Here is a 13,280-nt window from a genome sequence, read left to right as displayed (position 1 = left end):
GGAAAATTCCTACGACTGAAACAACTGAAAACGACCAAGTAAAGATAAAGGTAACTGATTAGGAATCTCGGAAATTTTAAAAGAAGCCACATGTAATGTGAAGATCAAAAATAGTTATAGAAAATAACGAAGATTTAATGAAGAAGAAAATCTGTGGAACAATTAAGAGGACACTAAATAAAAAAAGATGAGAAACTCGAATAAAATTTTACAAAGTAAAGGCCACTCCCACTATTAAATGGTTGATGGACATATACTGTTAAAAAGAAAGATGAAAGTAAAATACAAGCTACTACAGAGATGAGATTCTTAAGCACAATAAAAGGATGCACAAAATTGGACCATATAGGAAATGAAGACATCAGAAAAGAACTAGATATTTATAATGTAAATGAAAAGATAAAGGAATACAGAGAGAGAGAAATGGAAAGAACATCTGTTTAGGATGGAAAGATATCAGCTACTGAAAGAAGTGGACAGATATAGACCAAAGGGAAAGAGAAAGAGAGAGGGGAAGACCAGAGGCAAGATGGAAATACCAGTTAAGCCAGAACAGGCAAATGCCTAATTCTTTAAAAAAATAAGATACCAGTAGGTTTAAGTTAAGAACTGAGGATAAGAAATAAATAGTACTGCCTTTTGTATCAATTTGCACCTGAAGTATTTTCAGGACTTGGGCAACTCGTACATAGAGGCTAATGACTTCATATCACTTACCTTAGTATTCCAGAATGCAAAAAATATCCTTGCAGACATGTATAATGCTGTGCATTATGGGAAGGGTCACTACCCAGACCGGTTAAAAAAAGGTATTTCGACCTTTATTGAGTTCTCATCAGTGGGAGCCAGACCCAGAAGTGATACTAAGGTTTAAGTAATGCAGAAGTCATAGTTTCATATACGAGTAGCCAAAAGGTGTCTCACCTTATTAAAATATTCTGGATTAGAGATAGCTGTTGGAAGTTTTTCCATTTGGCCACACTATAAATCAAAGATACCAAGAAATTATATACTTGGCTTAATCCTTTATCCAACTGGACTATCAGGACTGGGGCAACTCATATACGAGTTGCCCCAGTCCTGAAAATACTTCAGGCACAAACTTTGTTTGCTTACACTTGGATAAAGGATTAAGCCAGGTATATAATTTCTTGGTATCTTTGATTGATTTGAAATTTAGAGGACATATTGCAAGAGTAGGCAAAAAAGCTGAGAGGATTACTTGGATGCTGAAGAATGCATTGACAATTAAAGATATGAAGGTTTATTAACCTTATAACGAGGGATAATAACCTCCATATCATTAATTGTCAATGCATTCTTCAGCATCCAAGTAATTATCTGAGCTTTTTTGCCTACTCTTGCAATATGTCCTCTAAATTTCAAATCTCTATTCACCATCACCTCCAGATTCCTACCCTTATCAATTTCCCATAAATTAGTACCATCAATATGATACAAAGTGTATTGCTTTACATTTTACAACATTCAATTGACAATCATTGTCCTTTGCCCACACTGCTAATTTATTTATATCATTCTATAAGATATCTACATCACCTTTATTAACTATTGCCCTCTCTAGTTTTGCATCAATGGCAAACAACTGAATATTCCTCTTCAAATCTTCTACTATATCATTAATGTACACATTAAAGATAGTGGCCCTAGTGCAGAGCCCTGGGGGCACTCCACTAATCACCCTCATTCCCCTGCACCATACACCACCCTCAGGTCTATCAGACACCCCCCCCCTCCACTATCCATGCCACTAGGTTCATATCCAATCCCATTTGCTCCAACTTATGCAATAGTTTTCCATACACTATTCTATCAAATGCCGAAATTTTCTTTAGTTTCTGGAAGAAAAAAAAAAAATCTTAATAAACTTATGACAGCTATCCATAATGAGCTGTCTTCAGCATCACAGCTAACCGATGATGCTTTGAGTCACACCTGAGTAAACAACTAGCCTACCATCCTGTCTTTTGAAGTGACCTCCTCCATTCCATCTGGTTTCTGTAATTCCCAGGCTGTCAATTTTATACCTATCCACCTATTTACAGACAATCTCGAGAGTAACCATCTGTAGATCCCGAACATTCCATCTGCCTACGTAAAATTCCCTTCTAAGATTAATCCTATACCTTCTGTGTTCCTCATTCACAATATCGCTGACTTTTGTTAGAGACTGTGATATACTTCTCAAACAGGATCCTCTCACTAAGCCCTGAATGCAGCTCTGATTATTCTGTGCAACAACCAATGCAGCATGAGATGTGCTGGCCTGGTTAGCGTATCTGCTCTCTAGCCAAAAGGCTGCAGGTTCGAATCCCGTTGTGATCATGGATGTTTGTGATTGTGAAAATAGCGGTGGTGGTGGGCAGCAGATGGCATTGGTGTAGTTGCAGTTCATTGGTGAATTGTTAAGGAGACAGAGTTGTAGAGTGGGCGCCCTCTCTCGATAAGTCTTTGGACTCGTTGGAGGCGTCACGTAATAATAATATCACTGAACAGCAAAGTGACCATATGGCATCTGTGGATGCTCAGTGAACATATGATGACCCATAATAAAAAATATATATAACTTGGTGGAAGTGGCAGGTGCATCCAGAGTGCTAGACCACCTGAAGAAAGAGCTTTCTAAGTTTGATTCTAGTTGGAACTTTTTTTAAGCCTTTCTTCAACCAGTTCCTGAGTTAGTTAATCTCCAACATGAGCAAGTGGGTTTTTTCCTCCTGGAAACTAAAGAAAATCGACTGTAGAACTCTTACTATTCCAGACAAAAAATATATAGTATTAGGACCCTCAAGATGGTGTCACTTGTCAGCAGCCTCTGAATTCACTGGATACTGTGCATAATTAGCAATTTTCTTGGGCTAGCTATCTCTGACTGGCTACCAGTGGAGACGGAACTGTTCACTCAGTCTTCAAATGTTAGATAGGGCTAAAACAGCTTTGACTGCTCTGTATGGGAGAATAAAAAGGCATTAGCAGATTTAAATTTATTTCTATTTTATTATGAATGAATTTAGAAAATTCATTCAATTTAGACTGAAAATTAACTTGTCACAGTCTCTAATAACTTGCCAGTGGCAAATGGATTTCTGGAGGCCCTGGCATATGCTATTATTAGTTTGTGTTACAAAAATGCAAGTTTAACATACCCTTCATAAATTGTTTAAGAGCTATTTCTTTGAAACTTTGTTAAAAACATAAAGTCAGGATGCATGACTTCCTTCAGGTTTTAGACAATGATACAAGACTAGTTCACCCGTGCTTAAAATTTCAAAAAAAAAACAAAAATTTCTTGCTTTTGTACCAGTTTGGAACAACACACACACACAAAGGCACTCTTTAGTGGTTTCTGAAACATGTTTCGAAATATCAAATTTTAAGGGTGAGATCTAGTCTGATGATCAGTGCATGAAGATACTTAAGGAAAAAAAACTCTTGGCAGCAATGACAGATTGTATACCTCAGTTGAAAAAGACAAAGCAATTTTGGAGTCAAATGAATTAAAAAGGAATAAAAGGGGAATACAGGGTGTCAATGGGACATTATATCAAGCAATACTTACAACTTAAATAAAGACTAAGTCAGCAGTTAGAATTGAAGGAAGTACAGGTTTAATGTCAAATCTGGTGTGAGACAAGGATGTACATTATCTCCTCTGTTATTAATAATCTATATGGATCACATTATGAAGGAAAGTGGTATTCAACATGATATCAAAATTGGAGATGTTAATGTCAGCTCTTTGCTTTATGCGTATGATGTTATACTTCTAAATAAATCTGCTACAAGTCTGCAAGATTCTCTGACTAAATTGAATAACTGTTGTAATAGATATGGTATGAAGGTCAGCAATAAAAAGACAAAGACAATGAAAATAGGCAGAATCACTGAAAATGTCAACTGTGTTGTGGAGAACCTGTGGAACAAGTAAAACATTTCAGCTACTTAGGCATGATTTTTAGCGATGGTAAATTAAATATGGAAATAGACAACATCATCAACAAAGCTGGTATGGTAGGAAGTCAACTGAATAAATTCATATAGAATAAGAGTGAAATTAGTCGGAACTGATTTTAACTTATGGATCTGACAGCTGGGTCAGAAGTAAAACACTTGACCAAAGACTAGAGACCACAGATATGAGAGTCCTGAGAAAGATTACAGCAGTGAACAGATGACATCAATGGCAATATCATATTAAAAACGAGGATGTTAGGAAAGAACTTGACATTGCCAGCATCCAGAAATGCATTAGCAGAACTAATCTCAGGTGTTATGGTCACTTAAACAGAATGGGCAAGGAAAGATTATCAAAACAGGTGTTCTCTGCAAGGCTGGCAGAAAAAAGACCCAGAGGAAGACCAAGATATAGGTGGATTGATATGGTACAAAATGCCTTAGACAATAGAAATATAAGATCTGACAATGTTGGAGTCTTGACAAGTAACAGACTGATTTGAAGGAAAATTGTAAATAGGAAGTTAGTAATGATGTAAATTTCTCATGTAGTACTATCATAGCCTGTACACCCCTTGAGGGTACATGGCAGGAATTTGATGATGATGATATGATAAAAGGGGAATTGCCAAAGAAAGAGAGATTAATAAAGGCATATAAAAGAAGAGGTGGAAAACAGTTGCATGAGGAATATAAGGCTGAGGCTAGGAAAGTGATTAGTATTGCGATGAAAGAAAAATTAGATTATGAGAGGAGACTGGCACTGCAATCCAAGAATAATCGCAAGGAGTTTTTTCACAATGTGGTGAGTAGAAGGAAAAATGATAGTTGACAAATTACCTTGCTGGTTAGAGATAGGAACTGGGTAACCAAAGCAGATGACATAGTTGAGCTATTTAATGATCACTTTATCAATGTTCCATTCTGGTACTACATGCTTTATTCCTAGAAGGATAATGACAATGACTGTTTTATGTGTTAGAAGTGAATCATAAGATGCATTCCAAAAATACTTAATATGCTAAATATCAACAAGAAGGGGGGGGGGGAGTAGATCAAATTTCACCACGTATTTTAAAGGAATGTATCATTAATATGGCTGTTTAATGAGTCTTGAAATAAAGCAGTTTCCAGAGAGTGGAAGAAGGATAAGATAGTACCATTGTATAAGGGTGACAGTAGAACAGCAGTATCAAACTATAGGCCTGTTTGTATTTCTTCTGTAGTTAAGATTCTGGATAAACTGGTAAGAACTCACATACAGAATTGGATTGGAATTGGAGGCCATGTTGTTAAAGGGCACTCTTGTTTTAGTAATCTTGTTACTTTTTACAATACAATAACAAGAGCAGCAGAGGAGTGTAATGCATATACTGTCATTTTTGGATAAGTTGCATCATATGGGTTTCTATATTGGGTTAATAGACTGAATTGGTGATTAGCTCTCTGATAGATATCAAAAAGTGGTGTATGGGAGGGCAGTATTAAGGAGTGGAAAGGTTACAACTGGAGTTCTGAAAGGTTTAGTCCTGGGACCATTACTGTTCAATCTTTATCTTAATGACATTTAAGCTGTGTTGAAGGGTTATTACTATATTAACACAGGAGATTTTTTATATGGTAGAATGAAGGAAAGGAACAAGGACCATAGGCCATCCCTGGAAGTTGCAAAAGGAGGTGGTGAGTAAAAGGGTAAGAAGTATTTTGCATGGAGAGTGGTGGGAGCACGGAATACATTGCCTGAGAGGGTGGTGAACATGCAGACTGTCGATGAGTTTAAGGAGTAGTATGATACACTTTGTGTTGATCTCCCACAATGAATCTTCTTGTGTCTCCATGGAGGTCAGGAAAATTATAATAAATAATAATGTTGCAATGCTGAGTGGATAGTGTCTCCCTCTGCAACCAATACGAGTTCAAACCTCAGAGTGGCATGGATGATGGTGACAGCAAGTAGATATTAACAGTATGGTATTTGAAGAGCATTCTTATTAAAAGCGTGAAATCGCCTAAGGAAATCCGTATCAGCTCTTTAAAACAAGGCTCCACGTTTTATCCTTAATCTAACCACGGTACAAATGTGCTGTCGGTTCCAAACCATGCACGGGAGAAACCATCGTGCACACTTGCATTTACCATTTCAACTACCAAATACGCTTATGTTAGCGGGTTTCACATGTTTACAACCTATGCACTGATATATTATTATTATTATTTAACATATTATTATTATTATTTGACACCTCCAAGGAGTTCAAAGACTCATCGAGGGAGAGTGTGCCAACAGCATCGAAACTACTAACCGCGCACAAACTTACTTAACTACAGCAAGCATTTACATTCTGAATCATTTCAACACTGCTGCCACTATATCATTATCACAAAAAGAAGACATACTAAGAGGAGCAAATCTATTAAGTAAAAAGTACGCATGACATATAAAAGAAATCAATATTCTGAAACAAGTAATTTTCACTTATCAATACAGCCAACCTTACTAAGATTTCAAGATGACAAGTGATACTGAAGTAAGCTCTACGTTGAATATGAATATCATACTTAATAATTCTCTTCTTTCTAACCGTTAATCTACTTGCCCATATGAGAAGTATCCAAAACGACTATTGGTTGCTCTTTCATTGGAACGTAACCGCTACCAACACCAGTCCCATTAAAGCACACTCGAAAGCAACCAAAACACGCAGCCATCATCTTGCATCAACAAGTAACTCTAAAACATACAAGAAACACCACCTACCAATTCCACACTCCACACTTCTAGAAGTGTGGAATTAAACTGATTTCTATTTTTATAAATATAAAAGTGGGAAATTTACTCAGTCTTCAAAAGTTAGATAAGGTAAAAACGGCCTCGCCTATAAGAGAATAAAAGGCGTTGGTGGATTATGAATAGTTCATAACTGGGAAATCTGTTTATATGCTGTTGTGATTGTTTTTTGATTTACGACCGAAGCAACTGAGATATGAGGCTAGTGCATTATGTCTATAAACAGAGCATTCATTGAGTACACAATAACTAAATTATTCAACCTGAACAATTCAACGAATTAAATTTGTACTCAAAATTAACATCAAAGTCGGGCCTGGTCGGCAGAAGGGTTAGCGTATCCAATCTCCAGACAAAAGGCTGCGGATTCGAATGCCACTTTGGGCAAAAATGTTGATCATTCATTGATACATATATTCATACATATAATATATGCATTCTTCAAAACATGGACTGGATAATCATCATCATCATCATTATTATTATTATTACACGAGCACCTCGAGAGCAAGAAGACTCATCGCGGGAGTCCCAACCTATCCACACAATCTATCATACCTCTCCTTGAACCCATTAACAGAAAAAGCACTCGCAACTGATTCACGCAACCCATTCCACTCATTCACTACTCTCCAAGAAAAAAATATATTCCTCACACCCAACTTCTGGGGATGATTCCCTTGTTCTGATCCCTCTAGCCAAGTGCTGAAATATTTTCCCTGCATCTACCTATAAAATCCTTTATGGAACTGAAATGTTTCTATCATATCCCGTCTTTTTCTCTCCTATTAAGCAACTTCTGCAATCCACACACCTTCAATTTTTCCTAATAGGAAACATTCCACACGCCACTCACCTAGTTGGTCAGTCGCCTCGAATCTTCTCCACCGCTTCCTCATACCAAAAAACCCCAGAGAAACCGACTTGAGCAGAGTAATCCAGATGTGGGCGTATCAAGGCCTTTTCAAGAGAAATGACAACTTCCTTATCTCTATTTGATAAGGTATTCTTCAATAGCCAAGTAATTTTATGGGCTACCTTAGCAATATATTCGTGATGTGTACTCTAAACTTTAGCTCTCTGTCTACCACCACTCCTAAATCTCTAGCTTCATCTATTTCCTGGAGTACAGTGCCATTAATGTGATACACTACTTGTAATCTAAGTATCCCAAAATGCATAACTTTACATTTCTCCACATTAAACTGATACCCATTAACTTTTGCCCATACTTAGAGCCTATTTAAATCGTCCTGTAAGCTCCCCACATCGCCTTGATTTAACGATTATTCTACCTAATTTCCCATCATCAGCAAACAACTGAATATTTCCTTTCAGGTATTTCCTATATTATATACGAGTATGTACAAATTAAACAGCAATGGTCATAGCACTGAACCTTGTGGTGCACCACAAATCATCTGTTTTCACCTCGTTCCTGTCCCTCCATAAGTGAAGTAAATCCAACCCGCCTCCCTATTTTAGGGTGGGGTCTCATTACTAAAGAAGCCTTCTTTAGTAATGAGAGATAGAGAGACAGAGATCAGAAGCTGAATACAATACTTAACATAAAAGTGTGCTAAATATTAAGGCAATGATTTTCCTCTAGAAAGTGTGAGAACTGAGCAGGCAAGATTTTCATTTTTTTTTAAGTAAACAGCAAAGAAATACACTGGTTTTCATATTAAGGAACAAAGAGAAAAAAACACAATAACTCAAAAGTATGATTATTTCGGCAGTTTTGAAGTAGTGATATTTTCTCTAATTTATCTTTTGAAACATGTGTAGGTGCATACATCAAGATGAAATTTTATTTCCAAACTTTTCATTAGCAAAAAAAAGGGCAATCCAAGAAATACAATAATCCGTTTACGGCGGGGGGGGGGGGTAATTGCATTTTATCAGATAGACTGCTAATGAAACTTCATCAGCATTCTGCCTTTTTATTAGGTCAAAGGGATTTTGAGTATATTTGCAAACAGATATATTCAACATAACTTAGCCAGTTTTGTTGTAAAAAGTGTCGCATTTGAAGAAATATTAGCAGCATAATAATAAAATAGCAAAATTCATAATGCTTCAGAATAATTTTATCATTTTGATAATGCGAAAACAAAATGAGACACATCTGTAGAAATCTATTATTATTATTATTATTATTATTATTATTATTATTATTATTATTATTATTATTATTATTATTATTATTATTATTATTATTATTATTATTGTGAGAGTCCTTTTACTTATGAACTCTATAAAGATATAGTTAATAAATTTGTATTTTTGTGTTTTTAAATAAATAAACTAGTTTCATTTTGTCACAGATGGTTTTTGCTGGGCTACCTGGACTTTTAGACTATTGTTCTTACCAATATTTTAAAAACTCGATTGTAGCTTAAATATTTCAAAGCATATTACATCGATTTTTTACTTAGGTCAAGTCTCATAAGAATGTTGTAAAAAATAACCTTGTTTGTCTCTGTATATTTTATATTAGATATTTTTGTAAATAGCCCTTTGGAAATTAACTGTATCTACATCTCTAATAAGAATATGTCAGAGTGTTAAAAACAAAGGCAATGTTTTTTGCCAGAGCTGTATGTAATAGATCTACATGGCGGTATTAGAAGGGTGGTTTATTACATTTTGTGTATATGAGAAAGGCTTACAAGCTCTGCACATAAACACCTCCGAAGTCAGTCAGAAAAGTTCAAACAACTTTCCGATGGTCGGCAACTTACAATCAAAAGAAGGCACAGAAGAGAATAAAGAGCAGGCCGAACTTGAAACTTAAGATGAAAGAATCATGCCGAATTCTTCCGGGGTTACAAACTTCGTGCGAGGTCTCAGAGAAGGCATAATAAAAGGGGACAAAGCCAAGGATACAGGGCTTCCCGGATCCAGAAGTCGCTAGAGAGAGAGAGAGAGAGAGAGAGAGAGAGAGAGAGAGAGAGAGAGAGAGAGAGAGAGAGAGGGTTTCCAGACTTTCCAGAGAGGAGCTTCCCGGTTCCAGTCTTAAGAGAAGGCTTCGAGTTGCGGAAAGGAGATGTTCTAATCGCCGGAGAAAAGCTTCCAGGCCAGAGAGAAATTCCGGTTGACAGTTGGCGGCAATTCGAGTTAGTTGAGGCGGCAGAAAAAGGAAGCAGTCGTCCAAGCATTTTTGGCGAGCCCAAGCAGAGGAGAAAAGGAGAGACAAATTACCTGAAGCACCTTCACTCGAAAGTTTTTCTTTTCCCCGTGGGAGAATAGCTTTTTGCTGGAGCTGTATATGAGTACCGCAAGGCACAGTTCAAAGTCTGCTATTTTTCTGATGAGATATTTCTGAAGCCAGATTTCCTGAAGGAAGCTTAAGATCTGAGAGGAGAGAATTGCCTTAGAACTTTTTGTGCAAGACCTTTGACTGAATGTGCGATACAAAGCTTTTGTAAGTTATATACATTTGTACAATTCCTCTTATAATGTGTTTTATTTGGACAATTAAGATTTAGATTAACAGTAACAAGCAGTGTTAATAAGAGAATCTATTGGCATATTTGAAGTTGATATACAGTTTGTAAAAGTAACTTAATAGAGAGTTTGCTGACATCTTTGCAAGTATACTAGATGTTTAATAATTGAAACTTGTAAACAGAGTAAATAAGTTTTTGAGTTAAAGAAAGTTTTTGCGATCATTTTGAAACAAGTTCCAGAGACAACAGAAGTTCTTTTGTGTGCTGCTGCTATTTGTATTAATTAGTTGGGTAAGAGCAGTTTCTATATCACATAAATAGAGCATTTGAATTTCAAGTTTATTATTATTATTTATAAATTAAATTGATTTTTGAGTTCATTTTTTGTACATCAAGATTCTAGTCATTTTAGGGTAAAATGTCGAGTAAACAAGTAGATGTTAGCGAGCATAGCAAGTTATTGTTACTGTTTATTACCTCTACGTTTTAACTGAAGCTGGAATTAGTATGCTTATTACTGCAACTTAAAAGAAATCTAAGCTGGAGTTGAATAAATCTTGTAATAAATAAATGTTCTAATTGCATAAATATGATGATTTTTGCTTTAATATTTATTACCGTAAATTCAAAATTTTTATTTTTAGTGAGAATATCTGAACTTTACAGTTCGTGAAGTTCCAATTTTACCTTGATTAGCAAGCTTAATTTGATTGCATTTAAATTCTTTAAAGAAAAAAAAACTTTTATCCTTATACAAAATTATTACCATTCCTTTTAATATTTTTTCGGAATTTTTGTAGCAACTATGATGCTTGTCAATGAAGCTTGTCAAACAAAATCAACATTCTCAAAATCAATAATCAACACTGCAATTGAAATCTTTCACAGAAAGATTTTAATTACATCTTTCTTTAAATTTATTATGATTCAATTACATGGAATATTTAGAAGTGTAAATAATATATATATTTAGAATTACATTAAAAGATTTTAAACTATTTAGAAAATTTTATATTAAATATAAAGTATCGTTGAAGTTGCATAATTATTTATAATCCATTGATATAAGTTAGCCATTTATTTATATAAAATGACTTACAAGGTTACTAGTTTAATATTACCAAGATTTTTTTAATATTAATATTTATTGTATACATGTTCAATTCGTTTATATTTTTGGGAAGAGACACAATAAATAAATTGTACACCAAAAAGGGTCAAATATCGTAGAAAAATAAAGGATATTCCAAAAAACGGTTATTAAACTGTCATTTAATCCACTCATATCTTCAAAATAGATCAATGCAAGTAAAAATCAACGGTTCTACATCCTCCCAGCGCCACATCTTTGCTGGAGTGCCGCAGGGATCTCTGCTGGCTCCATTGCTGTTCTCTGTATACATGTCAGACATCCCACACAATCCGATGACTTCCATTTTGGCCCTATATGCAGACGATACGGCAATACTAACCAGATCTCTCAGACCCCATTTCATTACCAGAAAGCTTCAAGAAAACATTCTAAAGCTGGAGGGTTGGTTCTCTAAATGGAGATTGGAAGTCAACCCCCAGAAAAGCTCAGCCGTTCTTTTCTCAAAAAGGCCAATGTCTCCTGTAGGAGATTTGTTACTATTCAATATTAAAATTCCCTGGCAGTCAGAAACAAATTACCTGGGTGTAATTCTCGACAAAAAGCTATCTTTCAATCAACACACCAAGTCTGCATGCACAAAGGCATCTAAAGCCATAGCACAGATCTATCCGCTAATTAATAGAAATAGCAAGCTCAGCAACAGAATCAAATTGCAGCTATACCAGTTGACGATTCGTCCTATAATCACCTATGCCTCTCCGGCCTGGAGCCACACCTCTAATGCTAACATCATCAAAATACCGCGAGTGCAGAACAAGTGCCTGAGAATGATTTTGAATGCCCCGTGGTATGTTAGAAACACTCAACTCCACAGAGACACAAATATTCCCTATATCTTCTCTTTTCTACGATACTTAGCCACCAAGTTTTTCCTAAAGACGTCCACACATCCCAACGATTTGGTTCAACAAGCTACAGCATACGATCCAACGGACATATTCAAATACAGAAGACCAAAAGCTATATTGGCCTCCTTTAGTGATGCATAATCTCCATGCCCAATCAGGGCGAGCATTCTGCTCATAAATTTTACCTTCACTGCAACCACAACAGATAGCGGGGAATATGAAAAGCATCTTGCTTCACCCCTAAAGACATAAATGTCAATTGTCAATTGTTATTAAACTGATACTTTAGTCACCATTATTTGGCTAGTACTTGTCAATCGGTATACTGTATAGAAGTGTATATACTTAATTATATGGTTAAAGTAGTTGTCACAGTCGGTAGGAATATATTATTCAATTAATTATTATTCTTATTTTACTGTTACTCATTCATTTTAACAAAACCAAGATACTACTGTTTCTATTTTTGTATTTTTTTAAGCTTTTCAAGTAATTGTTTATTTTATTTATATGTTTATTTTGGATTTAATAAATATTTATTTCGCTTTTGATAGATGAATACACATAATGATGCCAAGAAAATTTGAATCCGCAGCTAGTAAAAAAAAAACGACTTAGAAAAAAATGAAAAACAGCTAAATAGTCAAAAGGGGGCAATTTTGTCTTTCTTGCGTTCTGAAAATGAAGAATTTCGTAGAACTGAAGTTGTACTTCCCAGTTCTCAGAATGAAAACGAAACATTGGCATTGGTATTTGGCATATGTGGTATATTTGGTATATTGGCATATGTGCAAGAGAATTAGCAACTCCTCTAACCAGGATGTTTAATTTAATCCTCAGTTCTGGTAAAGTTCCAATAGAGTGGAAAGAGGGGAAAATAGTTCCGTTGCATAGTTCTGAAAATGAAGAATTTCGTAGAACTGAAGTTGTACTTCACAGTTCTCGGAATGAAAACGAAACATTGGCATTGGTATGTGCAAGAGAATTAACAACTCCTCTAACCAGGATGTTTAATTTAAGCCTCAGTTCTGGTAAAGTTCCAATAGAGTGGAAAGAAGGGGAAA

General features: G+C 35.5%; 1 protein-coding gene across 3 annotated transcripts in view; it reads right to left on the bottom strand.

The window, feature by feature from the left end:
* LOC150094750 (SPRY domain-containing protein 7) overlaps positions 1-6,678 on the bottom strand; it is a 139,937-nt gene extending 133,259 nt beyond the window's left edge. For all 3 annotated transcript variants that reach the window (XR_016550115.1, XM_090410958.1, XM_090410957.1), the window contains exon 1: positions 6,573-6,678. Coding sequence is in view for 2 of the 3 variants with exons in the window: in XM_090410958.1 (XP_090267084.1) it covers positions 6,573-6,615 (43 nt within the window). In the remaining variant the exon portion in view is untranslated. The remainder of the gene's footprint in view (positions 1-6,572) is intronic.
* Between the last annotated feature and the right edge of the window lie 6,602 nt (positions 6,679-13,280).

Source organism: Typopeltis vanoorti, chromosome 21 (assembly GCF_054136105.1).
Source record: "Typopeltis vanoorti isolate ZY-2024b chromosome 21, IOZ_Tvanoo_1.0, whole genome shotgun sequence".
Taxonomy (NCBI): Eukaryota; Metazoa; Arthropoda; class Arachnida; order Uropygi; family Thelyphonidae; genus Typopeltis; species Typopeltis vanoorti.
The sequence above is the reverse complement of the archived record's forward strand: the minus strand, read 5'-3'. Positions and strand labels throughout refer to the sequence as shown.